The sequence below is a fragment of the Harmonia axyridis genome, chromosome 6 (assembly GCF_914767665.1).
Source record: "Harmonia axyridis chromosome 6, icHarAxyr1.1, whole genome shotgun sequence".
Lineage (NCBI taxonomy): Eukaryota > Metazoa > Arthropoda > Insecta > Coleoptera > Coccinellidae > Harmonia > Harmonia axyridis.
In genome coordinates, this window is record NC_059506.1 from 5,745,539 (window position 1) to 5,770,501 (window position 24,963).

Below are 24,963 nucleotides of genomic sequence, written 5' to 3' on the forward strand. Positions count from 1 at the left end.
TTATAACTGTTTCTCTACAAGCGTATGACAACGGACTGATCTTCCGCAATGCACAATCCCAACCCAACCATATTTATGTCGCGTCGTGTCGCGTTTGTAGATTTCAACGTAGGACAAAAAAAGTCGCGCTGCTCACATCGCTCGCGTAGTACATAAAATTGGCGTCGCTCGCGTCGTAACATTAGTCGCTCACGTAGGACATAGGGTGAGCCTTAGTGTGGCGTCCTTAGAATATAGATTATGCCAACTTAAAGTTATATACCTCGAAAAAAAACACCCTTTACCTCCAAAAAAAGATAGAGGTTTCAGGAGCAGGAAAAAACCGAAAGAGAAAAGCTCTGGCGGAATCTTCCTGGTTTGGATTATTGCAACAAGTTTCCTCGAAACTTTCACACTGTATCTGGATTTCAGCAAGAATATGGATTCCTTACAGGACATTGCATTACCGCCTCAGGAAGTCTCGCCATCACTATCCAAAAAATTCTTTGGAAAAACCATACCAAATACTAGGGTTTATTAGAAATCTGGAAATACGAAGGATATGCTGTAGACAGACTACGACGTCTAATTGCAAGAACAGCTCTGATGGGGGCACAATAGACCATATGGACCCAATGCAATGAAACCCTTTTTAAATCTAAATCTGAACAGTACTGACAATGTTACATCTTGATATTACATATAAAGATATACAATACAAGGAAAAGAAATGAAATCCCATTAGTTAAATAAACCACAGCCGTCTTTAAAAACGGCTGTTAAGTTGTTAAAAAAGAAAATTTATGAATAACTTCAATCTAAATGTTCCACCACAATTCTAATACAATGCTGACATACAATTCATATATTTTTAAGGTTTTCCATTGTTAAAGCTTCTGAGATGACATTTTGACTAGTTAGATTTCACCCTTGATATAAGATTAAGACGAGGAAAATTCGAAGTAAAATTCTCACTGAAACGACACTACAGAACCAAGGAGTTTCTCAAGCTTCTTGAAATAATATTTCTTTTATGATAACGTGTAAGTGTGGCTTGCGAAGAAAGATATTGTTCTGTGGTGTAACTTCAATGGGAAACACGGAATATGGGAAAATTGAAGTTTTCTATGTCAACAACTTTTGACGTTGCAGAATTACCGACGTGTTAGTTGTTAGAATTTTCTATCAACGTTGTATTGTGTTGGAATAAATGAAAATGTTCGTGAAAAGAAAAAATGTAAATTAAATTTTTCAATAATTATAAAAATGATGTGGTGTTATGATAGTTAATAATAAAAAAGACTGGACAACATAATAGTTGACGTTAATTTTCAAATTATATGTACAAGAATCTAGTACATACTTAATCTTAAAGTGGAAAAGCTGTGATATTTTTTTGGATTTCTACTAAAGTAATCTATTGAAATTCCTTTCCAAAATGTTACTCGGAAAGCTGAGATATCATACATATAAAATAGTGCTGTTAACATCGATTTTCTGGCTGCTACTTATGGTTGTTGTTATATCCTTTTATTCAAGTGAATGTATAGGGGGCTCATGTAAAAAAGCAGCAGAAGTACAAATAGGCGAACAAAATGCTTTGATTGCAGATAAGAAAATCGAATATGAGGATACTGATGACATTGAGTAAGTAAAACAAAATTGCTCCTTGTATAACATAATAATTGATAAGATTAGTAATATTGAACAAATCTAAAAAATTTCGGAGATTTTCTACTTGCAGGACTTATAAGAATTTCGTGTGTTATCGTGAACCATTTTCAAAAACATATATGTCATTTAGGTAAAAATTATTACTTAAATTGAATTAGTAACCCACCAAGGATTTTTTGTTAGTAAGAACAAATCAAATATTGAAGTTGCATAAAAAATTAAGGTTTTCATGCTAAAATGTACCTATTGCATAGGTAAAATGTAATTTTTAAGTGAAAACATGGTAACCAGGAATAAAAACATGAGTGTTAGATTCACCTCTTATTTGATTAAAGTAATATTGATTTCTTTTTTATCTCAATTATAAGGAATCAATGAAATGTACCTCAAATTTTCATTGTTAACATATTCTTCAATGTTTTATGCTATTTCAAGTCATGAATTTTGAATCAGTTGAAGAATATACCAAGATAAAAACAAATTTATGTAGGTACTATGATTAGTTTAAAAAACAATTCTCTTTAGGATTCTGCAGAAGTCCAATTGGATGATTCTCATTGGATAAAGTGAAATTTATTCTTATTAGTATTGACTCTTATTCGATATTACTTTCATATATAGATACAATTTTGTTCCTTAATAAAATTACCTTCACTTAGGTAAATAGAAAGAAAAAGATATTTTGTTTAATTTTACTAGATACCAGCAATTTTTTGCAGCCTAAGGGTCAATAATAAATAAAATATATTGACTTCAAAGCTAAACTTTGGGGTAATAAATACGTTTTAATTATATATTTGTTATCTAATATCTTTCCTTTTTGTACATTCTTCATAAAAAAGCTAATGAATTGTTACTACATATTATTTTCTCCTTTAGCAGTTGTTTCCTTCTTTTCAAAGTTGAGATACAGATAATTATAGATGAAAATAAGATCATTTTCTGCTCTTACTTAATAAAAAAAATTTCATTGTAGCAATGGTGTTCGAAAATACAAAGTTTCTCAGTTGCATAGATGGGAACCTGCTCCTTCAGTTCCAAATGTACCTGGTAGACCAGGAGAAATGGGGAAAGCCGTTCACATACCTTCTTCTCAAGAAGCACTAATGAAAGAGAAATTTAAGCTGAATCAGTTCAACTTAATGGCTAGTGACATTATATCTTTAAATAGGTCTTTGGCTGATATCAGATATGAAGGGTAAGTTTAAGGTGTAGTTTAATTTTCGAAGTGGGAGTTCTTTTAAATTTTGGAAACTTCTGAATAGCTATAGATCAATCATTGAAATTGAACCAAGAAATTCGAGGTTATTCTTTTTATTTGCAGGTGCAAAGACAAAGAATATCCCAAGTTGCTCCCAACCACTACTATAGTTATTGTTTTTCATAATGAAGCGTGGAGTACACTTCTTCGAACTGTTTGGAGTGTAATAAATAGATCTCCAAGATCTCTTTTAAAGGAAATAATTCTTGTAGATGATGCAAGTGAAAGAGGTAAGGTTAAACGTGTTTTGAGGAGCAATTAATCAATTAATATAATTAATAAATAGTTACAATTACATATTAATACTGGCTTCTGAAACAAACAACAATTTCATGTGAAATATTGACTTTTCAGAACATTTGGGACGTAAACTGGAAGAATATGTTAAGAAGCTTCCTGTGCCTGTTCATTTATTGCGTACCAACAAACGTTCTGGTCTTATTCGTGCCAGACTGCTTGGAGCCAAGAACGTGAAAGGTCAGGTTATAACTTTCCTAGATGCTCACTGCGAATGTACCGAAGGATGGTTAGAACCTCTTCTTGCTCGTATCGTAGAGAATAGGAAGACAGTTGTCTGTCCTATAATTGATGTAATATCTGATGAAACTTTCGAATATGTAACAGCATCCGACATGACCTGGGGCGGTTTTAACTGGAAATTGAACTTCAGATGGTAAGTAATAAAAAATTCTGCATTCAATTCAAATTGAACTTGTTAATGACTGTGAAATTTGAAATTTAAGTTTAAAAGACATTTATACAGTTTGTATATTTATTCAATTTGATGTGTTACTTTGAAGGGGTCATACCAGAGGTAATTTGCAACAAGTCAACTAGAGGTCAAAATTGCATGGTTACTGAGTTTTCTCTTTTTCAGAAAAGCTCTATGTTCTTTTGAAAAAGAATAAATTGTGTAAAAACTATTATAGTCCGGGGGCCAGTAACAGATATACATGACCAGGTTCCTCTCCAACGGTAATTAGTAGAATGCATCAATGATGCATCATGATAGTAATAAAAAGCCTCGTGAACGTCAGCTACGACTAGGCTGGGGGGGAGAGCGGCGGCAGCCCCCCAAACACGAAGAAAAAAAAAAAACATTCAGTCATTTCCTCCCAACTGAAAATTTGTCAAATTGTAGCTAAACCAATATCTAGACGAAAAAATACAATCAGCTGGCTATAACATAGTGTATTATACGTCAGCTGGTGCCTCAAACATGAAAAAAACAAATATTTTCAATGATTTCCTCTCAAACAAAAATTTATCAGATGATAGCTTATATGCAACTATGGATAAATATATATGTCAGCTGGCTCTATCTTGGTGGAAAAACCGTCAGCTGATACTTTGAAAGTTATTACCTAGAAGTTAACTGATGCATCTATTGCCCATTCAAATGAATAAGCTGACTAGGTTTCCCTCGACTCACTGCTAGCTGATTCATTTATTTATCACAGAAGTATAATCAGCTGAAAACTTTTCACGTGGGAGGAAATGACGTATCTTTAATTATTCGGCATTACACTCCAATATTTTCAAATATGAGTGTTCCGATCAAATAAATATTTCGCATCAAGATTCTTGAAACGAATAATAATGAATATAATAAAATAATTTAAGATATATTTTAATAAATAATTGATCTCGAGAAACAATATTTATTATAAAAAAATGATTGAAAATTACAATGAAAATAACAATGTTATTTATTCCCTTCCACTCTCTGATTCATTATATCAGAATTCAGAGTCAATGTCAGAGTTGTCATTGAAAATATAAATTTTTTCTTTCATGTTTGAGGCACCAGCTGACGTATAATCCACCATGCTATAGCCAGCTGATTGTATTTTCTCGTCTAGATATTGGGTTAGCTACAATTTGACAAATTTTCAGTTGGGAGGAAATGACTGAATGTATTTTTTTTTCTTCGTGTTTGGGGGGCTGCCGCAGCTTCACCCCCCCCCCAGCCGAGTCGAAACTGACGTTCACGAGGCTTTTTATTACTATTATCTGATGCATCTCACCAAGTATCTCTCGAGAAGAAATAATCAACCAAATTTGCACCTGGCTCCCGGACTATTAGGCTGAATATTTCCCTCCTGTCAAAAATTTTATGTATATGTATATATAGATGCATAGTTTCTTTGCATCTTACACAGTTCGAATCTATGGCAATTCCATTATACATCAGTTTGACCAGTGATGTAATAGTTTATTCGGGAAATATTCCTCCGAATTACACTCATGCATCAAAATGCCAGGATAATTTCGCATTCCAGCGTGTTTTCTTTGAAAAACTGCATTCGGTCATTTTCATTTTTGGAGAAAGAGCCCTCCACCTTCGGTGTCGGGCTCTTTCTTCAAAAATGAAAATGAAATCAAGCAGTTTTTATGACAACACGCTGTCATGCAAAATTATCGGTGATTTTGATGCACTTGTGCAATTACTTACGAAAATTCAATTGATGCTTGGAAGCTGAAAAATGAGGGTTCACTTTAGAAAGAAGAATGGTTCTTGGACAACTCAAATTCATCTAAATTCAAGATTTTCAAATTAGAACCTAAATTTTTTATTATTTCAGTGAATTCTACGTATAAAAATAGGGGGGTTACATAATCAAACCCTATACCTAAAATGAATACTTTGAGAGTTATCAAGGAAAAACTTTAAATGTGGAAAAACCACAATTTATAACTGTGTGGAGTAGTCTGTAACTTCTGGAAAACAAAGAAAGGAACTAAAATTGTTTCAATAACTAAATTGGACATTTCATGAATTGTAATCAATTATTCGTAATTGAAAATTTTATAGGTTTATGGATTTCTCAACTATCCCAACAAACAATTAATTACAATTCATGCAATGCCAAATTTAGTTAGCGAAAAATCGAATTATAGTCACAGTCTACTCCACACAGTTAGAAATTGTGGTTTTTCCTCATACATACATACATACAAAGTATTCATTTTAGGTATAGGGTTAGTAACCCCCTCTTTTTATATGTACAATTAACAATATATTTTTCTTCTTGGTTATCCAGACACCATTTCATAAATAATTCCTTAGATATCATATAATTATTGACGGTATAATCTTCTCAAGTATATGTACTTTTTTTTAATCAATTTAGGAACTCAAAACATAAAATTGGTGAATTAATGGGTCATTAAATCAATTCCAATTTAAAATAGAAAATTTGAAATAATTAACTTGACCACATAAAAAAATGTCCAAACGTAGATTTATGACTCTTTTTCACTTATTATGTGCCTGTTTACGTACACATTATTTTTTTAATGTTTCTAATTAGCAAGTTTTATCTTAAACAAAACTGTATTGGTTGTCTATAGCTCTTCCAGGGGTTTCGTTGCTACCATCCGGTTCTTGGGTTCTAATTTGAAAATCTTGAGTTTTTATGAATTTGAGTTGTTCAAGTTCATGATCTATTGATAAAAATCCTGTACATTTTTGGTCCAAACCGCAAACAGTCTTATAATACTACGTATTTGCAGAATCAACCATCAAACCATTGAGTTTTTACTCAAGGTATGGCATATTGCTGAAATTGCCATAAAAAAAGCTATCTAATGATGCAATAATATACTTGGTGAGCCATTTGAAATAAGAAAGTCTATTTTCAATATAACCGGAAGTTGTAGAGATCTGAAAATATTTTAGGAAGAATGATCATTGTATCAAACCCCAACATTCAAAATTTCAGCTGAAAATTATGATTTTCCATAAACATCCTATGGGCCATCGCGGTGAATCACCCTGTATGTAATTCAATAACTATCCACATTTGACCCCTAGTTGACTGAACTTGATTTGTTGCGAATGATAACTAAATGGTGTTTTTTTAGAGCTATAGAACTTTAAATTGCAATAAAACAACGATGGATTATTCGATTGACATGAATTTTATTTATCCGCAAGATAATCTTGTGGCATTACATTTTAAACATGATTTCTGGCATATGACCGCCACGGCTGTCTCGTATGTAGTCCAATCTAGACGTTCAATTTTCGATTACTTTTTCCAACATTTGTGGCCGTATATCGGCAATAACACGGCGAATGCTGTATTCCAAACGTTCAAGTGTTTGTGGCTTATCCGCATAGACCAATGACTTTACATAGCCCCACAGAAAGTAGTCTAGCGGTGTTAAATCACAAGATCTTGGAGTCCAATTCACAGGTCCAAAACGTGAAATTAGGCGGTCACCAAACGTGTCTTTCAATAAATCGATTGTGGCACGACATGTTGCGCCGTCTTGTTGGAACTACAGCTCCTGAACATCATGGTTGTTCAATTCAGGAATGAAAAAGTTAGTAATCATGGCTCTGTACCGATCACCATTGACTGTAACGTTCTGTCCATCATCGTTTTTGAAGAAGTACGGACCAATGATTCCACCAGCCCATAAAGCGCACCAGTCAGTTTTTCTGGATGTAACGTTGTTTCGACATACACTTGAGGATTAGCTTCACTCCAAATGCGGCAGTTTTGTTTGTTGACGTAGCCATTCAAACAGAAGTGCGCTTCATCGCTAAACAAAATAAAATGAACGTAGTGCGCGATACGTATTCCGCACAGAACCATTATTTTCGAAATAAAATTGCTCTACTTGCAAGAGTTGTTCAGGCGTGAGTCTATTTATGATGAATTGCTAAAGCAAACTGGGAATAAATCACTTGACAGCTGTTAAATCACACCCGTTAGTATGACCCCGTCAAAGCATCACGAAGAATTTCCAAACACCCTGTATATTATAAAGGCATGAAAAGATAATACCTTTCTCCATAGGTATCGTGTTCCTCAAAGAGAAATGGAACGAAGAAACAACGACAGAACCTCTCCTTTGAGAACACCCACCATGGCGGGTGGGCTTTTCTCAATCGACAAAGATTACTTCTATGAATTAGGTTCCTATGATGAAGGTATGGACATATGGGGAGGAGAGAACCTGGAAATGAGTTTTAGAGTAAGATACTGTCAGTTATTTTTCACTTTCTATAAGATCATTCTGAAAAAAAAATTAAAAGCTTCAGTAGATTGTAATAATACTACTCACAACAGAGAATATTTAACAATTGGGTTGACTATTTGAGAGTAGTTACTTTCACGTTGGTCAGAACTTTGTGATCACTAGGATTTTACTAGTCACTTAATTTTTTTTATTTAATTAAATATACAAATCGCCAAAGTTAGGATAACGGACAAAATCTCAACGAAGTTTGTAGTTCATTTTCTCTTGAACATTTGGACTATTTTTTTAAATTTTTTTTTTGGAATTGTAGCTTGATTCCTCAAGAACATGACTGTTTGGATGCCGTCCTCAGTTTCTTTGTTTTTTGTTATATACAGGGATGAACAAAAAATAATGAAAAGTAAGCATTTATTCAGAAGACCCTGTGCAGTGAATCGTTGAGAGACGTGAATGTTTACAAACACTTAGGTGTTCCCTCATCTTTTTTGAACATTTCTTCTTTTTATTAATTGTGATATCTTAATTTTGAGAGAAATTAGAGCACTTTGAAAGGTTTCAGCATATAGAAAAAAATTTGTCCTATTCATTAAAGAATGGCAATCATCGAATTAAATTTCATTGATCAACTGATCAAATAATGAACCGAACTTTGTAATAATAAACTTTTCACTGGTTTAACGGAAGTTGTTCCTTGATACAATGAAAACAATTCATCAATATCATGAATTCTCATTGTGTTAATGTTCTGTTCAGTGGAAAAATGATAACTGAATTAATGAATACAATTAACTTTTTCATGAAATCTATATACACTTTTGGTTCAGTGTATTAATTGAAATTAACTTCAAGAGTTTTGAGATTCAAAATATTAATTTCTTGTTTAACAAAATATGAAACTTTGTGATTTCTATCAAAATTAAGATATCGCAATTATTAAAAAAAGGAAATGTTCAGAAAGAATGAGGTAACATCTAAGTGTTCAGAAACAATCTTGTCTGTCAATGAAACTCTCAACTGGATGTTCATCCCTGAATATAATAAAACAGGAGGTAAATGAAAACAGCATCTGATTAGTTATGTTTCAAAGAATCCAGCTACAATTTAAAAAAAAATAATTGCTAAAATCTGTCAAAGGGTTCAAGAGAAAAAGAATTACAAACTTTGTTGAGATTTTGTCTGTTCCCCTAATTTTGCAGGTGTCGAAGACAAAATTATTAAATTAATTGGAAATATACATGGGAAATATTAAGTGAAAGTGTCTAATTTTGCTTGAGCAGCTTTTGTTTTTTTTTTAATGAAATTTTTTGTCAGAATGATTGTTTCGTTCCAAAGCTTCATTTTACATGTCAAACAGAATCATTGAATGCCTAACCACCCTGTGTCTTTTCAATATCGTTTATTCAAACTTTGAAAGTTAATCGATGTTGAAAATTTAGGTTTGGCAGTGCGGAGGTATCTTAGAAATTGTACCTTGCTCTCATGTTGGTCACGTATTTAGGGACAAGTCCCCCTACACGTTTCCCGGGGGTGTGTCCAAAATAGTGTTGCACAATGCGGCAAGAGTAGCCGAAGTATGGATGGACGAATGGCGAGACTTCTATTATGCTATGAATCCAGGTTTGCACCCTTTTACGTTCATTTTGGTCTAACATGAAAATGTCCTATCTGAAACATGCTTGTGCTTGGATATTCATCATTGAGAATTAATCAATAAGATCCATATGCTAGATTAATAACAAGGCAAATATGGAAGAACTAAAATAGTTGTATATCATGGTAACTTTCCACAAAGAATTTCATTTTCATATTTGGTAATTTTTATTTGTATACAGGGCGGCCCTTTTTAAAAGATCCACTGAAATAACTCCTCAGGAAGAACTTTGATCGAAAAATGTTTCAAATAAAAGTTTCTTGATCTTCACGGATACATTGAATGCAGACATTTGATGTGACCTTGAGGTTTGATTTCAAGGTCATTTCAATAATAAATATATAATAATAATAATAATTATGTACCAATGCATCTGTTTGCAGTGGTACAAATTCAAAATTCGGCATTTGGTGAGATTTTATTATCTCAGAGTCATCACATGTGTACAGGGTGGGCAAATTTCGATGTTTTAGCACTACAATTTCTAAACCAGAGGAGATAGACAAAATTCTCGGTCTATTTTTCTGAGAAACTAACAAGGGTAGTATTCATTTTTGGCGACCTTCTTTTGTTTTCGAGTTATAAGCGAAAATTGGAAAAATGACGATATCGAAAAACATTTATATCTCCGCTAATACTGATGATAGAGCTCTGAAATTAAAACATTATTCAGGCACTTTTTTTCGTAGAATCCAGTGGCGTGCTTGTCTTTTTAATATGGTCTTCAATTACGAAGCTATGACCTAAAGTTATTTTTTTTCAAATGGGAAAACTAAATTTCTGTGCCATTTTTTGAAAGTTTAATTTTTCCTGATTTCAAAAATATATAACATCGTATGGTTTGTACTGAAATAAATAACAGAAAATGGTCAAAAACCTTTTTTTTACCTAAGAGTCTCAATATTTCTATGATTTCAACTGTTGATGAGCACAGAAAAATTGAGCTTTCTATAACAAGAGCAGTGTCCTTCCGTCAATCTGATTATTTCTATGCTTATCACTAATTTCTACAAAATTCGAATCTAGATATATTTCATAAATTTTTCATCTAAAAATCGATTTGGAAATAACGAATAGATCCACAAGATCGAATGTTTCAATCGAAAGAGTAGTAATGAGATGGATGTATCGGAAGACTATTTTCATAGGTCTCCAGAATGTGAATCCATTTTAAATGGCATATGGAATAACGCATATATGATTGAACTCAACAATTTAATCACGAAGGGAACAAAGAAGAAATAATATTTAACCTAATAATGACAACAATTGCAAAATTCACAGTCGTCACATCTTCTCGATATTTGGCACCGAATTCAATAGATGAATATTTGAAACTGTGTTCAAGCAACCTAGGAAATTCTCTCCGAGTAAATTTATTTTTTTGGAAACTATTTTCATAAAATATATCTAGATTCGAATTTTGTAGAAATTAGTAAAAAGCATACAAATAATCAGATTGACGGAAGGACACTGTTCTTATAGAAAACTCAATTTTTCTGTGCTCATCAACAGTTGAAACCATGGAAATATTGAGACTCTTAGGTAAAAAAAGATTTTTGACCATTTTCTATTATTTATATTGATACGAATTACACGATGTTATATATTTTTGAAATCAGGAAAACTTAAGCTTTCAAAAAATAGCACAGAAATCTAGTGTTCCCATTTGAAAAAACATAACTTTGAGTCATAGCTTCGTAATTAAAAATCCTTTTGAAAAGAAGAGCACGCCACTGGATTCTACGTAAAAAAGTGCCTGTATAATGTTTTAATTTCAGAGCTTTATCATCAGTATTAGCGGAGATATAAATGTTTTTCGATATAGCCATTTTTCCAATTTTCGCTTATAACTCGAAAACAAAAGAAGGTGGCCAAAAATGAATACTACCCTTGTTAGTTTCTCAGGAAAAGAGACCGAGAATAGGGTATCAGATTTTGTCTATATCCGCTGGTTCAAAAGTTGTAGTGCTAAAACATCGAAATCTGCCCACCCTGTACAGTTGGAAAAAAGAATGAAAAAACAAACAAGTTTTTATTTTTGAATATGTTCATACGAAATACAAATTCTATGAGAAGTTGAGAAGTAACTTTGAAATACCTTATCATGACCATCTCAAGCATTATACTCTTTATATCTCCAGGGAAATTAATTTTATTGAAAAAACAAAAGAGATAAAATGTTTTTGATTTTTCAAAAAGATTAATATTTTGCAAATAGAAATCTATATTATACAGAAAATCTACTTCACCTTATCATCGCCATCTCAAGCATTAAACACTTTATATCTCCAGGGAAATTAATTTTATTGAAAAAACAAAAGAGATGAAATGTTTTTGGTTATTCAAGAAGATCAATATTGTGCAAATAGAAATTTATATTATACAAAAAATCTACTTCACCTTGAAATCAATCAAATCCTTCTGAAGGCTAAGAAGCTTTAATTCACAACATTTTTTTTCATCTAAGCTCTTCGCAAGGAGTTTTTCAATGGATCTTTAAAAATGGGTCACTTGTATATTAAATATTATTATAGTCGTTTTTTTTTTGTTGAATAGTGAAATATGATCAATTGTTAAACCTATAGTCAAGTAAATAAAATAAAACGAAGTAATTTCCACTATGTTAAACATAGTGGAAATTACTTCGTTTTATTTTATTTATAATGAATTTCCGCCAAGTAAGGACCGAATCCATTAAATATCTATAGTCAAGTGTTCTATTTCTTTTATTGATATTGAAATATGTTTCATCGAGTGAAAAGTGAGGAATGCATTTCCAAATATCATTATCAGCATAACTAAATGATACTGTAACTTCAGGGTAACAGGGTTGTTGGTCAAATATATTTCATATTCCATACATTTTCAGCTGGATACTTAATGTGTTTTGGTTGGCTGTGAAAAGTACATAATATTAAATTAACAACTGCATATTTCATATAATACTGGAATATTCATCTAATCATAGCATCAAGATAATTTCAGTGGAATAATCCAGTTCATCGTTCCTCCATATTTGCCTTCCTCGCCACATTTGAAATGTTGAGTAATAAATAACAAACATAACAATCAATAATCTGGATATTCAGTCGCTTCATTGATATAAAGGATAAATAACTGTAATAAAATGGTCAATTGACACAGGGTGCAAATAACATTAACAAAAGCTCGAAAAAGAAATATTGTCTGGAGTTTTGATTTGATCTGTTCCATCATGAAATTAATAATATAATTTATGTATCACCATATCAATCGAAGGAAGTTCTTGGCATAAAAGATATCAAGATATATCAATAATTGTTTTTGTTCATTTTTAATGAACAGCTTTAATTATTTCATTGTTATATTTGATACATTGATATTTCAATAATTGGTGTTAAATACAAGTCTCAAAGGTATTCACAACAATAGTTAATTTAATTCATAGAGGATGGAGGTACATTGCATTCAAAAATTCAATAAAAGCATTAACGTGGAAAAAGGAACTTTTGCGCCCTTGTTTATTTCTAGTTATAGATAATTTTTACTAATTTTATAGACATTTTGGGTAAAATAATTCAAGAAAACTAAATGCTTTCTAATTGGCAAAAAAAATTCTATAACAAGAGTCACTCGAAAAAATTCTCCTTTCTAGTAAATGAAACTAGTTTCACAAGAGACTGTTAAACTTTAGTTACCCAAGTTTCATCTTTTTTAAAGTAATAAATTGATTCAATACAGACTTATTGTTGATGTCGAGAGCTTTCCTCGATTTAATGGCTTTCACAGCCGAATTGGATATCAAAATAAGAGGATTTCAAGCTTTTTAACCGTATTTTTTTAGAGATTCTACCTGACGTTTCGCCTAAAACTGCGCTAGGCATCTTGAGATCTTTGTTGAAAATTGTATCTCGAAGGCGCCCTCTGTTAGGTTTGCTCCAAAGTGTTGGCTTATTTTGATAAATGGGTATTTGAGGAACGATTTCAGTATTAATTGATAGACAGAAGGAATCTATCAATTAATACTGAAATCGTTCCTGAAATACTCTAATTTATCAAATCGAGGTTAATACCAGTAAGTTTGAATCTTGTATCATTCCCCAGATTTTGTGAAAAGCCGTGTTTATTAGTTGAACTTTAAGTTCGAACTTACTGGCATTAATCTCGTTCCTTCTGTCTATCAATCAATAGTAAAATCGTTTCTCAAATAATCTTATTTATCAAAAAATAAGCCAATTTCTTCAACGACAACGTACTAATTAGAATGACAATTTTTTTGTTTGGATTCGGAACACTGACAGGAGAACTAAAATGTCGGTGTGTGACGTCATCACTAACAGAGAGTATTGCCACATTTTTACTTGTCAAATGTCATAAGTTGACAGTTCAAAAATGACAGTTGCCCATATAGAGGGCTATACGCTCTATTAGTGATGACGTCACACACCGCCATTTTAGTTCTCCTGACAGTTTTCGAAATCCAAACAAACAAATTGTCATTCAAATTAGTACGTTTTCGTTGAAGAAATTGGCTTATTTTGATAAATAAGATCATTTAAGGAACGATTTTACTATTAATTGATAGAGAGAAGGCACGAGATTAATGCCAGTAAGTTCGAACTTGAAATTCAACTAATAAACACGGCTTTTTACAAAATCTGGGGAATGATACAGGATTCAAACTTACTGGTATTAACCTCGTTCCTTCTGTCTATCAATTAATACTGAAATCGTTGCTCAAATACTCTTATTTATGAAAATAAGCCAATTTCTTCAACGATAACGTACTAATTTGAATGACAATTTATTTGTTTGGATTCCGAACACTGACAGGAGAACCAAAAATGGCGGTGTGTGACGTCACACTAATAGAGCGTATTCGGAGATACAATTTTCGACAACGATTCCTCTTAATTTGTGAACGAAACTGCAGATGAAATGCCTCAAAGACTACGGCTAAAAAGCTCGAAATCTTCGGATCTTTCCCCGATTGTCCCGAAAATGTTGATGAAAATAAGCATGTTGACTAAACCAGGTTTGGATGTGCGGAGGGATCCTGGAAATAGCGACTTGTTCTCATGTAGGTCACGTGTTCCGCAAGTCGACGCCTTATTCCTTTCCAGGCGGCACAAGCCGCATCGTCAATCACAACAATGCCAGACTGGCTGAAGTTTGGCTGGATCAATGGAAGGACTTCTACTATAACATTAATCCAGGTTGATGACCAAATCTCTGTTTCGTTAGAATGTTTTGATTAGACCTGATCAACTATTGCGTTTTCATGTCGAGTAATATTAATAACAATTAGATTCGAAATAAAATTTAGAACAAATCAAACAAATCCTAAATGTAAAATGAAATTGAAAACATACTTATCTTGAATGTGGAAAAAACGGTTGCTCTCCTTTTCAAACAGAAAAATAAACCCTCAAAGCCGCTAAACATCAAAATAAATGGAATCAAAAAAATTTGCACACCTACCTCGGATTGAATATTGATACAAAACTGGAATGGACCGAACATATAGAATATTTGTCACGTAAACTTACACCTCTTATTGGAGCATTGAGAACAGTTAGTCCCTATCTTAGTAAGCAAGCAAAAAAGACATTATATTACTCGAATATTCATTCTGTGCTGGCATACTTGATTAGTGTGTGGTCAAATACATCAGTCAGCAATTTACAGAGGGTACAAAGATTGCAAAATCGAGCTTTGAAGGCTGTATATAATCTACCATAGGATACTCCTACAACTGAGTTATATGACACACTAAAGATACCCAACATGAAGGTCACAAAGGTCGTTGAGCAGTGTAAACTGATATACAAGATGGAGCATGGCCTGCTCAAATTCAACACAGAACTAAAAAAAAAGATTAGACGTACATAATTACCAGACAAGACAAATAAACAATTACCATTTAGAACAAATAGAGCCAAAAATTCACCGATCTACCAGGCTGCAATGGGATATTACAACTTACCAGAAGAAGTAAAGAAGAAAAATTCATTAAAATTATTTATTAGATCACTTAAAAATTATAAAATGACACATTCATAATGGGGGTTTTTTACTTTTGCATTGTACTAATTTTTACAAATAAACATATTCATTCTATGGGAACATCAATGTATTGATGATTTGTAGAATTAATGTATTAAATAAATAAAAGCCATAAACTCAAGGGGGCGCATATCTACATCACCACGGACAGCCAAACCACGCTGAGAGAGAGAATCGTACTGCCAGAGGTCTCTGTTGACTTGGGAGTGCCGTAACACCATGAAGCAACTGGCCAGAGGCAATAAAGTTACTCTACTATGGGTACCAGGGCACGTGAGGTTGAAGGAAATGAAAAAGCTGATGAACTTGCAAAAAGCGCATCAAGGTTAACACCTGCTGGACCTGAGCCTGCTAGGAAAAGACAAATATAAAGCTGCGGTCCAGCTATGGGAGTTGAATAACTGGATAATCCACTGGACAAACACTCCTGGACTTGCTCAGGCAAAGACGATTTCACCTACCTACGCCAAGAAGCTCTTGAAGCTGTCACGAGCCGAGCTTCGGGTGATAGTGGGACTGCTGACGGTGCACTGTCGGAACAAACATCATTTGTACCGCATGGGAAAGTCAGCAGATGAGATTTGCAGGCTCTGTGAATCGGAAGCAGAAACAGCCGAACACATGGTATGCAAGTGTCCAGAGCTGGCTGGCCTAAGAACCATTCACATGGGTAAGCCGGTCCTGGATACCAGAGAGGTAACGGCCAAGGCCCCTAAGGAGGTTGTCAGTTTTATTAACGTCATTGACAACCTCCTTGGGTTTCCATGAATGAGTAGGGTAGAGAACGAAAGATCTACATGGTCGCAGTTCCCGAAAGGCTTACCAAACCAAAACTACCCCAGTTAAAATAAATGTAAAAGCCAACTTTTTCAGGTGTGATTCTGGCTTGTTTTTTGTTGCAATCATTTTTTTCAAGTCAAATAATTTAATACAGAGGGACGCTGAACAAATTTTTCTTTGCAATCAAAGCATTAAGCTCACATATCATCCATATCTAAGATCCAACCAAGTAGGCAAGAATAACAAGGTCTTTCTAATCTGTATTCCTTGTCACTTGGGAATTGAAGAAAATGAAGAGTCCAACATACTTGTCAGAAAAGGAGCACAAACTTCTTTCATTGGCCCGCAATCTTTCTGTTGTATAGAAAAATGTACCTACAAGAAAGAGTTTCAGGAAAATGGAAAAATCGAAAGAAAAACACTCTGGCGGAATCTTCCTGGGTTGGATCATTCCAGAAAGTTTCTTCGAAAATTTTATACTACCAGATCTAAGAAGTATCTGGATCTTAGCAAGAACATTAGATTTCTTAAAGGAAATTGCCTCACCTCATGAGAATGGGTCTAGCAGAAAATACGAGGACAGATTCTGTGGGGAGAAGAAAGAAACTCCTTATCACCTGGTGAAGGAATGCCTCACCATCACTAGCCAAGCTTGAAGCCATCCCAGGTACTGGAGTTCATTAGAATTCTGGAACTAGAGGGGTGAGAATAGGACCGATGGGGGGATCCACAATAGACCATTAGATCGCAAGGCAATGGAACTCCCTTAAATCTAATCCAATCTATAGAAGAAGACTCACAGATACATATAGATATATTAACTGTGTTCAGAAAATTCTGCTTGGTTCACCATGGGTTTATATATACCATTTACTTTATGAACCACGGAAGCTAAAATTGCCTTAAAACACATGCACTTGGTATTAAATTCCTCAAGGAGAAATCATATAACCCATTAAAAGATTAAAATACACATACTACAGATTATTGAAATGGAGTCTTCTATCGCTTTTGGTTTTCTATTGTTCCTAATAACGAAATTTATAGTATCAACTCATTTCTCGATCCATGTTAACGTCAATTTTATCAGGTCTAATTCAAATTTTAGTACTTTTGCTGTTCACAATTAAATAATGGAGCACGTCTATTTTGTTTTGGAGTATCATTATTTTCATTTATTTTTTTTATTAGCACTTGTTTATCATTTAATGTTGTACAGAGTCCTTCCCGCAAGTATTTTATATAACACATCCACTTTTGTAGTGTAGATTATTGTAAATATTCATGTTGCATGCTTTTTCAGTTGCACCATGCTTTCTTTCTTGAATATCTAGAGTGAAATTTTAAATTCACTGCTAATATTCATTCAAACATGATATATAATAAGAACAATTTAATTCTACATCAATAATAAGTTGTTTTTGTTATATTGAATATCAATTTCTCTTAATGAATGCATCCTAGTTTCTTATATACAATATTTTTGAATCGCTTGAAATTCATATTCATTAATCATGGAGCTCATTGGTTGTTTGTGTTTATCAGGAATGTCATGATCTATGAAAATTAATTAAATGCTAAAATTGAATTTTAGGAGCAAGAAATGTTCCAGTAGGAGACTTAAAAGCCCGACAAGCATTAAGGGAACAACTGAAATGTAAAAGTTTCAGGTGGTACCTGGAGAATGTTTATCCCGAGTCCCAGATGCCTTTAGAATATTATTATTTAGGAGATGTGAGTACAATTATTCTAAAAAATTACTTTTTTCGGCAACCGTCCGGGAAGTGCTCACTTCCCGGACGCTTTTTCTCTGAGAAAAAAGCATTTCCCGGCCTAGTCCGGAAAGTACGTACTTCCCGGACTAGGCCGGAAAAGCATCATAGAATCCATAGCAACCGAGATAACGGCTGACAGTTCATATAAAATTAATTGTCAAAAATTTGCATGTTTTTTTATCACAATCGCAATAAAATATGGAAAGCAGCAGCGATAGTATTATTTTACATGGTTGCCGAAAAAATATTGTACGCAACACGCCCGAAAATGGTTTTTTTGGACTCACAGACTTCCAGGACTCGCTTACGCTCGTCCTGGAATTTTGTCTATTCGTCCAAAAAACCCTATTTTCCGGACTTGTTACGTAAATTACTAGTGTGATATTATTAATATGTAATTGTGAATTATAATGGCAATAAGGGGTTTTTATCCTTTTAAACAACTTTTTTATAAGAACTCTTCACGTTTTTGAAAAATGATTCATGTTTCGCAGATACGTAATGAAGAAGTTAGAAACTGCCTGGACACAATGGGCAGAAAATCAGGAGAAAACCTTGGCATGACATATTGTCACAACTTGGGAGGCAATCAAGTCTTTGCCTACACTAAGCGACAACAAATTATGTCGGATGACAACTGCCTTGATGCTAGTCACAGAAATGGGCCTGTAAGATTAGTTAGATGCCATGGAATGGGGGGTAACCAAGCCTGGTTATACGATGAAAATGTAAGTATCCCCTTGGAACAGCTTTTTCTACATCTTTTTAAGGTCATCTTCATATTATTCGAATAAATTGATGAAAGAATACAAAGGGTTTTTCAATAAGAGGTTTCATTTTGAATAGCCCAGCTATAGGACAGCTGTCACTTTTGACATTTGACAAGTAAAAGCTATGTCATCACTAAAAATGAAACAATACATATATGCATGCTTCAACAAGACATTGAAATAGTCAAAATTCACTACAAAAATGGTTACAAATTTTGCAGTCACAGTTTCCAAAAGTAAAGCACTTATGGATCATGATTTACTTATTCGAAAATGAGGCTGGTGCAACTGTTGCGGTGAATGGATTGATTTACTGACCTATGATTAATGATTTTTTTCATGGCCGGAATTGAAAAATATTGATGTGGAAGACGTTTTTTTTTTCTAGAAGTCGGCGCTATGTGTTGCACAAGTTACGAAACAATCGCAATTTTGCAAGAAATTGAGCACCTCTAGATTTTTTTTTGTGAAAGATAAGGTCTATACCAATGTTTCGAAATCAATTGAAGACCTCAAAAATGGAATTCTAATAATAATAAAGGTCTTCAATTTAACCTCGGCGAAGTCAAGCTAGTAACTTTCTCACTTAACTGTGGACCAAAACATACATTAAAGATAATCAGAAGTTTTACCTGCAGTATAAACAAAAATAATCAGCTCAATTGGATAATACAACAACAATAATAATAGAACACAATTACATAGAAATGAACAAAATCATTAATTCAACATTGTTTATCTTTCACTCTTATGATTTTGGAAGTTACATTTTTTAAAATAATTCTTGAAAAACCCTTTACGTTTTATTCATTTTGAATAACAATCACTACTATAATCAGTTGTATTATCAATTTTGGCTTATTATGTCCAATAATAAACCTTTCAGGGAAAAAATAAATCTGTTAGTAAATACTAGCAAACAAACTCTGTTCAACATCTCTTGGCTTCAACTCATACGCACCCAATTTCCTTGTTTTTGAATCATTCCCCTGACTTTCAGTCGTTTTGAAATGGCTTGTTGCGTCGCTCACAATGATCCTGCCAATTCTTGTTGCGTTTGACACGACACCTGATCAAGTAATGCCTCCAATTCAAATTCTGCATCTTCGAAAACCTTCTCTCTTCCCACGCCATGCTGGTCTTCGACGTCAAAATCACCGTTTTTAAATCATTGAAACCACTCTCTCTTCTCTTTCATTAAAAGCGGCCTCACCATAGGTATTTGAGAGCATTCGATAAGCCTCAGCCGCAGATTTCTTCAAATTAAAGCAGAAAAAAAAATTATAAGAAAAAAATATTAAAGCAGAAAATTAAAATCTCCCACAAATGACGAGAATATGGCTCGTAAGGACATGCTTAATCGAGAATAACTTTATGATGCAGACACAAATCGACTAATATTTTGATGGAGTTATGTTTACAAATACCTAAGCTTATTGTATGAATGTATGACATCTATCGATCTACCCTGAAAATTTCAAGTTTCTAGGTTTCAACCTAGTTTTTTATTTCAGTAAATTTTATCGTTGAAAAGCACTTCCCAAATTGAGATTTTGAGTGTAGATATATAATAACAATTTTGAGATAAGTGCAAAATTTCGTATTGATTATGTCAGGACCACAAAAAATTGAGCAGAATATCTAAAAAATATCACCTTATAACTGTAACAGGAAGCATATTCTCGTCAAGTTATCTTTCAAAGCGTATTGGTACTTTAAGTTTTAGGACCACTAAAAACATGAACATACAATGCTTTAAAGATCATTTGTCAAGATAGGGTCTCAGATCGTAAAAAACTGTTTTTTTTTTTATGTGAAAGAGTTCTGTTTAGGGTGGGCAAATAAGCGTGGTAAGCGGCTATATCTCAGGATCCACTCATCGTAGAGACTTGCGGTAAAAAATTTTATCAATAAAGTGTACAAGAAAACACACTGGAAATTGTTTTGAAGTTCATACTTCTACCGCTAGGAGGCGTAATAGCTACCGCCGAGTAGAAAAATGAATTATAATCGAAAATGTTTCATATGAAGTTGAAGAAAAAATATCATCACTGTAATCCTTGGAAAACTCTCTATCTTTTGAATTGTAACTTTTGGTTTTACGACATCAAATAAGGGTAGGTGAAAGGGAGAAATCTGACTGATTGAAATGCCTGTAACTTCAGTTTGGCTCAACATTTTTGAGCAAATTTGATCTCGTCTGAAAGATAATTTCTTGTTGATTGAGAACAAAATATACTCATGATAAATTTGTTTTTGCTGCTTTCGATAGGGGGTGCTTGGTCATAAGTTCATTGTTTTGTTCATTTTACTTCGAAATTTCAAATGTAATGTTAGGATTTTCTTAACAGAAACAGACATTCCATCAAATTTGCATGAAAAAACCTGCAGGTCGCAAAGCGATAGTTTCAGGCATTCTGAAGTTATGGCCGAAAGAAGATATTCTTCAACTGATGCACGGCGAAAAACCAAATTTTGTCTTTAAGTTCTGACAGAAACAGAAATTTCATCAAATTTGCATGAAAAACCCAGAAGGTCGCTATGCGATAGCTTCAGGCGTTCTGGAGTTATGGCCGAAAAAAGATATTCTTCAACTGATGCACTGAAAAACTAAATTGTGTCTTCTTTCGGCCATATCTCCAGAACGCCTGACGCTATCGCTTTGCGACCTTCTGGTTTTTTCATACAAATTTGATGGGATTTCTGTTTTTGTCAGAACCTAAAGACACAATTTAATTTTTCGCAGTGCATCAGTTGAAGAATATCTTCTTTCGGCCATAACTTCAGAACGCCCGAAACTATCGCTTTGCGACCTGCTGGTTTTTTCATGCAAATTTGATAGAACTTCTGTTTCTGTTGAGAGAATCCTATCATTACATTTGAAATTTCGGAGTAAAATGAACAAAACAATGAACTTTTGACTTAGCGCCCCTTATCGAAAGCAGCAAAAACAAATTTATCATGTATATTTTATCCTCAATCAACAAGATATTATCTCTTAGACGAGATCTAATTTGCTCAAAAATGTTAAGCCAAACTGAAGTTACAGGCACTTCAATCAGTCAGATTTCTCCCTTTCCCCTACCCTTATTTGATGTCGTAAAATCGAAAGTGACAATTCAAACAGATAGAGAATTTTCCAAGGATTACAGTGATGATATTTTGTCTTCAACTTTATATGAAACATTTTCGAGTAAAATTCATTTTTCTACTCGACGATAGCTATTACGCCCCCTAGCGGTAGAGGTATGAATTTCAAAACAATTTCCAGTGTGTTTTCTTGTACACTTTAATGGTAAAAATTGTTACTGCAAGTCTCTACGATGAGTGGATCCTGAGATATAGCCGCTTACCTCGCTTATTTGCCCACCCTGTACAAAGCAATGGCTTGATAAGTGTTATTCTGACTCTGCTCCATCATTAATAACTTTTCAAAGGTACTCCAAAGAAAGAAATTTGGCTCTAATGAAGAAGATTGCTAAGGTTGAAGCTCATTTCTACAGAAAAGATTTTAAAAAGTTAGAGGAGCGTTAGGGTACATGTATCACTCTTGAAGGTGTCTATGTTGACGAATAAAGTCGAATTTTCAATGAAAAATATGTTTTTAATGGTTGCGCCCAGAACTTCTTAATTGCAATGATGAATAAATAGTTAAATTCTGAAAAAGAAACAAAAATTGAGAAATATTTAAATTACAGCTCAAGACAATCAAACACTTGAACACAGGCAGTTGCCTGCAAAGGCCAGCGCCAAGTGATATGAACACCCCACTTTTAAGACCTTGCAATAGCGGTCCTGAGCAGAAATGGGTGATGGAGAGTGATTTCAAATGGCAAGCCAAAAATCACGAAGAGAGATGAGTAAGGAGATTTTCTCAAGTGATACGAAGAAGAGGAGCTTCTTCATATCCTTAAGTAGAATGAGAGGCTGTAATAATTTACGTACATTTCATAAAAAACACTGCAATACAATAATCCGAAGGAAAAAAACGTTGATCAGGAGATTTTTCATTTGAACTTCCTTGATTGATTCTAATACCCGTGTTTTTGTTCTATTGAGTTATGAAAAGAACTATAAAGGTATTTGCGATGTACTTACAAAAAATAATAATTCTCACATATTATCAAGGTTAGAACAATAAACTTTGAAGAGGATTTGCAATGAAAAATTCTACATAATTTAATTAGATACATTATTTTCAAATGAAAAGTCTTCTGATGTAACATTACTGAATATTTAGAGTTATCATCTAAAAACTATCAAACAATAAACATTTAGAGCAATGAGCTTGTACAGGGTTCCTCAACAAAATGTATTTATAAAGAATAACATTCTTTATAACAATATCATCAGAAACAATACATTAATAGCTATGACTGATAATTTATAATAGTGAAGGAGATATTTCATTTTCGATTAACGTTTAAGGAAGCAAGTGATTTCCAGATTTATATTCCATGAAAAGAACTGGAATTTGAAATTAGTGAATATTTCATGGAATATTGAATTTTTAAAAATCAGAATGAACATGAACAAAAATGAAATTATCGACATTTAGAACATTTTTGAAAATCTCAAATGAAATGAATAAATTCCGTTTAATCTCGAAACAAATTTATATCAAAATACAAAGGGGACTTTATTATTTTTATGGTTGTGTTTTAATTTATTAATTCTATTTTACCAATCTCCAAAGTAGCTATTTTTTCATATCAAAAATTATTTATGTAGGATTTCAATAGCTTGGAATAATGTTGAGTAATATTTATATATTGTTATCAAATCTTATTTGAAAAGGTGCAATTACATAAAGTACTACTAAAATGTTAGTAGTAACTCTTGAATTTATTATTATGGAAAATTTTCGGAGGTCTTTCTCTTAACACTTAAAGTAATTGTATTAATATTCAATTTAAATTATTTTATGTTGACATAATAAAATTTGCAATTGTATGAAATTATATCAATGAATATAATTTTTTTGTAAAAAAATGTATCTAGTTTTGAATTTTTTGGCACTTAATAATTTATTATCAAACGGATTTGAATTTCACTTGAATCTCTTTTAGATTCATATCATTAGAATTTACTATTATTTAGTCATAAGAGTTCATATACATCTTTGTGAACAAAAAAAATATTGATAAAAAAAACTTGTTGGAACAAAATGATTAGAAAATGCATATATATTTATTGTTTTCACTTGAAATTTTTTTAATTGTAAATAGGTATAATGATGAATAAAATGGTTTTTTTATAATGGATTAGTATACTATAAATTCAAATTTTCTGCTTTTAATACTGACCAAAAATTTGTAGAAAAGGGTCAATCGATTGTTTGAAATCCATTTTGTAAGGAAACGTTCCTATTGCTGTGTCAAAATCTGTTTGGCCTAAAAACTAATCAAGAAATCTGTATAGCCGAAATAAGCAATCTTTTATGATTATTATTTTTTATCTCCGCCAGTTTTTCAATTATTTTATATAAAATTGTTATTATATGAAATAATTGAATGTTTCAACGCCAGGATAATTGAATATGAACCAGTTTGAGTTATATGTGTACTTGATACTGCATTTGAAATGCTGAAACACTTTCTGCTCAAGATTAGCGTTTAACACACGTTTCGACAACAATTTGTTGTCATCACAAATTACAGGTTAGGTTAGGTAACAAATTTGTTGTCATCAAAAACTACAAGTTACTAAGTTACTAAAATATAATACTAATCTTCCTTACTATTGCCTACAACTTTTACATGTCCATCCTTCGATTAAGCAGAGTAAATAGTGAATTATTAGTATAGGTTGGGTCCTTATTGAGCCAATTATCTTTCTCTAATTTTGTGGCCAATCCGTTCATTCAGTCATACTTTGACAGCTTTTCCGCTAGTTTTAGGAGGCATCTTCAATCGTTCAATAAGACGTTAGGTTATATTCCATTATTGTATGTTGGTACTCGGAACTCTCCTGTCATGGATGTACCTATTATCTGACAGATTTGTTATACTGAAAACAGTTCTGCCAACC

The 24,963-nt window shown here is 32.9% G+C and overlaps 1 protein-coding gene across 2 annotated transcripts; it reads left to right on the forward strand.

Moving 5' to 3' along the window:
* Nucleotides 1-1,110: 1,110 nt before the first annotated feature.
* LOC123682863 (polypeptide N-acetylgalactosaminyltransferase 5) lies at nt 1,111-24,193 on the forward strand. Of its 2 annotated transcripts, none has more exons than XM_045621668.1 (9): nt 1,111-1,626; nt 2,630-2,851; nt 2,978-3,144; nt 3,269-3,587; nt 7,726-7,903; nt 14,578-14,758; nt 17,983-18,122; nt 18,658-18,891; nt 22,632-24,193. In XM_045621668.1, exons 1-9 carry the CDS (start codon nt 1,418-1,420, stop codon nt 22,791-22,793), a joined length of 1,812 nt encoding a protein of 603 aa, XP_045477624.1. In that variant the 5' UTR covers nt 1,111-1,417; the 3' UTR covers nt 22,794-24,193. The 2 variants fall into 2 exon arrangements, with proteins under 2 accessions (XP_045477624.1, XP_045477623.1); XM_045621667.1 differs by lacking the exon at nt 14,578-14,758 and adding an exon at nt 9,346-9,526 and having other exon boundaries at nt 1,114-1,626.
* The last annotated feature ends 770 nt before the right edge of the window (nt 24,194-24,963 follow it).

Coding starts and splice junctions, on each gene's coding strand:
- LOC123682863 (XM_045621668.1), top strand. CDS start 1,418: ATGTTACTCGGAAAGCTGAGATATCATACATATAAAATAGTGCTGTTA. Junction 3,145..3,268: donor AGATGATGCAAGTGAAAGAG/GTAAGGTTAAAC, acceptor TTGACTTTTCAG/AACATTTGGGACGTAAACTG. Junction 18,892..22,631: donor CCTGGTTATACGATGAAAAT/GTAAGTATCCCC, acceptor TTTAAATTACAG/CTCAAGACAATCAAACACTT.